The sequence below is a fragment of the Penaeus chinensis genome, chromosome 24 (assembly GCF_019202785.1).
Source record: "Penaeus chinensis breed Huanghai No. 1 chromosome 24, ASM1920278v2, whole genome shotgun sequence".
Classification (NCBI taxonomy): domain Eukaryota; kingdom Metazoa; phylum Arthropoda; class Malacostraca; order Decapoda; family Penaeidae; genus Penaeus; species Penaeus chinensis.
In genome coordinates, this window is record NC_061842.1 from 12809107 (window position 1) to 12814106 (window position 5000).

At 46.3% G+C, this 5000-nt stretch overlaps 1 protein-coding gene across 1 annotated transcript; it reads right to left on the reverse strand.

The window, feature by feature from the left end:
* Window positions 1-303: 303 nt before the first annotated feature.
* On the reverse strand, window positions 304-2885 carry LOC125037860 (extensin-like). Its single transcript, XM_047631102.1, has 3 exons — window positions 2724-2885; window positions 1104-2324; window positions 304-966 (listed from the first exon to the last, which is right to left on the reverse strand). Exons 1-3 carry the CDS (start codon window positions 2883-2885, stop codon window positions 727-729), a joined length of 1623 nt encoding a protein of 540 aa, XP_047487058.1. The 3' UTR covers window positions 304-726.
* Window positions 2886-5000: the final 2115 nt, after the last annotated feature.

Below are 5000 nucleotides of genomic sequence, written 5' to 3' on the forward strand. Positions count from 1 at the left end.
ACATATTTCTATAGCATATCCCGTAGACACTGGAATTTTACGTTACTCAAAGGAATTCTCCTGTCAGTTTTATGATCGAAACATGTAAAATTCTGAGAAACTGATAGAAGAGACAAAATGCTCGTTAAATCACAGTATTGTTACCTACTCGTCTTTTATGTGTGAGGATTTCATGGAATATATATTTTGTAAGCTAAATAACTAAAGAACATAACAAATGATTTTCCAGTTAGCTTTTTCATTAGTTTTATATACACTGATGTCTTTAGATATGTTATGTAGGTTTATGCCAAAGAAACTGACTTTTAAGATCAATTTTATTATAAAAACATACAATAATTAGTCCAATCGCCTGCGAGAGGACATAAACAAGGAACAACGATTATGTACACAACTTGAAGGAAAACAACAATGCCAGAGGATGTTGCTCTGTCATGCATTTCATGCCTGCGAGGATGCAGGGATCTCAGCAGCCTTAGCGGTGCTTCAGGACAACATGCACAAGTTCTACGATGGCGTGATCTATATCATGCGTGATTCAAGCCAATACTAAGTGCAGCAGATTCAGTTGGTCTGACTGACAGTTTGTGTCTGATGATGTCTATTGGTTGCCATCCCTATTCTGTTCATTCTCTCCCTTTCATTTAGGCCGAAATTTTCGTCCGCGCATCATGCAGGTCACAAGAATGGGTCTGGTCGTCACGATCTACAGGTCATAAATAGTCTTTAAGCAGCGTCTTTGGGTTTGGCGTCGGGGTACTGCGCCTCGCCCTCGTACGTGATCTTGGGGTGAAAACCGTTGCCATCCGCCACGTAGGTGACGGTCTGGACACGACCGTCGGGAAGCTGGATCTTGTAGGATCCCTTCGTCAGTCCTTCCTCGCGCTTCTCCGCGTGGTAGAACTGATTCCCGGTGCTGCCGTCCAGCACGCCGTATCCGAACTCGTAGCCCTTGACTTGCGTGGCCTGAGAAATTGTTTAACCGCTTAAAGGCATGCCCAAAAGGTGTCGACAAGATATGAGTCCTGTAATATTTAAAGTTTGCATGACAATTATGTTATATTCAGCTCAAAAATATTTTAAATTCGTTTCGACCAATCTACCTGCGTGCCATCTTCGTTCACGGTACTGACGACAGTCATTTTCGTGCCGGTGTTGATGTGGCCGCCGCCGACCTTGGCGGGTCGCAGCGGCTTCTTGAAGGCCTCCCGCTGAGGCCTCACCTCGCTTACGGGAGGGGCGGGAGGGGCGTGGTGAGTCATATCGGAGGGCGTATGGCGGAAGAGCGTGGGGGAGGGGGCTTGGGGCCTGATGGGCGCTGTGGAGGGCACGGCGGGGACCGAAGAGGTGAAGGACTGCTTGGGAGCCTTCGTGATTTCGTCCGAGGGCTTGAATGGGCTGCTTGCCTTGAAGAACGTGCTGGAGGGCTTCGGCTTCAGAGAGGAGTGTGGCCGTGATGTAGGCCGTGTTTGCTGGAAGAACTGACGGGTAGTTGGGTGTGGGCGGTGAACGAATGGGCGTGAGGTGGGTTCAACGCGGGCGGGAGAGCCTACGCTGGGCTTCAGACGCTGGACGAAAGGAGTGGGTCTTGGTCCCTGGCCGGAGGTAAAGGAGGAAGGCTCTTTGTTCTTCTCAGCATCACGGGTGGGAAATGGGGAATCAGAGGAACTATCCCTGAGCTTTCCTAGGCTAAAAGTTGCTGAATTACCGAAAGGGATCGGGGTGTCAAGGGGGGACTTTCCGAAGGAGGAGAAACTGGAAGTCTGAGAGTTATGGGAAGGAGGGATATGCTTGTTTGCCTGTGGGTCGTGGGTGACCAGGAAAGACGGGGGTCGTGCAAATATGTTGGTCTCTGGCCGACTTACCACTACCTCGTTAACAACAAGGGGGAGTTCCTCCTCCTCGACCGTGCCTTGGAAGGGAGTGTTGCCATTGAAGAAGGTGCTGGGCTTGAAACTTTCGTCCGTGAAGCCCTTGATGTCTGGGAACGCGGTGGAGGCTTCCGGGGCCTCGTGCAAAACGGTGAAGAATGAGGACGGGGGGGCCGTGGTGTGGGAGTTCGAGTGAAGGACGGCCTCGTGGGCGCCGGGGGGGTGCACGGGGCCGGAGGGGGGTCGTGGCGCGAGCTGCTGCTGGAAGGGACGGCCCTGGATTTGCTCCTTAGTCTGCCGGGTATTTCCGCCGCCGAAGATTCCCTGGAAGGTCTTGGTGACGCCATCGCGAATGTTGCCTAAGAAGCGCATGCCCATCGAGAGCGGGGACTGACGCTGGCGCTGCGGGTGAGCCCATGTTGCCGAGGAGGCCACCAGGGCTACGAGGAGGATCTGGAGGGAAAATTTGGTTTAGGATTATGAGTGTAATATTTCCAAGCACTGGAATCCTTTTTATTTCGGATTTATGGATTTCAGTACGATACATACATAAAAAACGAATAGGATTAGAAGACTAAGCATGCTTATAGTGTGTCCCAGTACATGTGGGTCTTGTGTGTTGTGTGTGTGTATGTATGTGTGTGTTTGTGTGTATGTGTGTGTTTGTGTGTGTGTGTTTGTGTGTATGTGTGTGTTTGTGTGTGTGTGTTTGTGTGTGTGTGTGTGTGTGTGTGTGTGTGTGTGTGTGTGTGTGTGTGTGTGCGCGCGCGCGCGCATACACACATACACACACACGCCAATCTTTCACATCCCTGATTAGAAGACAAGCCCCATTAGCGAATCCCCCGTCACTTTCGCTGACGCTAGCCCATCACCCCCGTCCGACTCGCAACCGAACTCCGAGGTTGTTGCACCAATAACTTTCCCGCTCTGCCTCGTAGCGATTCCTGCGGGTGAAAGTCCTCGGCAGGTGCGGTTCGAAGCCAGATGTTCAGCGCAGCATCGGACCGCCATGCTCTATCATTAGCCTTTGGGACGTGGCTTCAGTGCCGCTTCATGCTGGATCGAGGTTTTTACCAGTAAGGTCAGGGGGACAGGGTCGTCAGCCTAGATTTTCTTCTTTCGTTATTTTAGATTTTAAGGCATACGTATTTGATTTCCAAGATAAATATACGGGAAAAATATAGAATACTAGCAATTACAAACCCAATATTCCGCGTAACTTTTTGCAGTAATGGATACCGAGTCGAAGTCCCAAGCTACCGTATCGCTCTCGGCTTTGTTCAAATATAGTCATGAAAATTCATTTTAGGACTAGAGAGCATACAGGAAATTCGTAACACATTTTACATTAGACATTATTGTCTAACTTGAGTGAGTCACTTGGAATCATATATATATTTTAAAAATGACAATCCGTTTAATTACCATCCATACATCGCTTTGAAAATGACTTTTAAGTTATAAAATATTTTTGTTCAGACACCCAAGAGATTTATCAACAAGCTACATCAAGTTCAGAAAATAGGACTCTTTTCGCCCTTCCCGACGGCGCACAGAAACGTCCGCGGTTCATATTTCACGCCTGAGCTAGTTCGTGGTTCCATCCTCCTCGCGCTACGCCGTTTCACTTCCCTCCAGATCTCGTCCCTTTCCCCTCGTCCATCACTCACGCTTTCTCAGTCACTGTCATTCAGCTGTAAACGGATGACTTTTCTCTCACGCACAGAAGGAGGGATGGTATCACAGTTCTTTGCGCACAGTGCTTTACGATGACGCTCTTTATTAGCTTAATACTTGAGGCGTTAATCTCATCTTTTGTCACTCATTACGTCACAAGTACGGGCGGACAATTTGCATAATTATCTATTGTTTTTTTTTCTAACGTACGTTTTTTTTTTACGAAGTAGCTAGCGTAAAGATGCGAAAGGGGGGGGGGGGTAATGTGTCCATGTTAGCTGACTGAAAATGTAGTAAATAACTAATAATTATTATAACAATGATAATAAATTAAAAGTTCCAACAGTAACGATTCAGAATTTAGCGTTATAAGTTTAACAATATATATTTTCTACAACATCAAACTAGTCTGTCAGCCACGGACAGCTCGGACAACTTAAGCAGCACGATAACGAATGTATTTATAAACATTCAGATACGACGAGGGAAAATTATGCTAAATACATACAATCTCAGCGACTGCTCTTCTTCAGTGCTTTATGAAGCTAAAGAATTCCTCAACCCCGTCAAGTCAAAACAATAGGATCTAAATCACTGAACTCCCAATGCCTTCACCGAGACATCACATGCAGAGACATCTCGAAGGGAATTTCTCCAAGAGTAAACCGAGCCCGGGAAGGCGCCTACGGGACCTACCCTGTGGATGATCATGGCTGTCCGAAGGAGAAGCTCACTTTGAGGTTGAGCTCTCCCGCCCGCGCTCATATAGACGGCAAGTGTGAAAGTATCGACTCCCCGCCTTCTGCGCATGCGCCTCGGGTGCCACAGGGCGTGAAGGAGACCAGTTAATTACCAGCTGGAAATTAATCGATATTAGAAACTGTCTTCCAGATGAATAATCTAGAAATGAAAGTCCAGGCTGCTCATCCCCCAATTTAATAACTGAAGGGTAATTCTGCGATTTTCCGAAACGGGATATAATGTCAGGGTTACTGTAGTGCAGTGCGAATCACGGAAATTCATCGTGTCTGATAAAAGCCAACTAATGTACAGACACTGTTGTTCAAAAGTCACTCACTTAGCGCAGCCGGAAAGAAGAAAAAAAATGCGATGACAGGCTAATTGATGACGAATGGCACTTTATAAAGATTTATTTGTTCTGTCAGTTGTTGCTGAAATATTACATCTCAAAGAATCTTGTTTAAAGGAGTATGAAACAGAGGCCTCAGAATTTAGCAAAAATGATTCGCTGTATTACTTCCCCACAAAAAAAAAGAAAATTATAATACAATATATAAAAAATAACATAAGGATATGAATCTATGTTGCTGTGTAAAAATTATTGCAAACTTGCAAACCATCGTCAACTGTTGTTTATTTACTCGAATTTTTCTGTAAAAACTTCAATAACAAAATTAATTCTAACGATCTCACACGGCAAATTTGTAT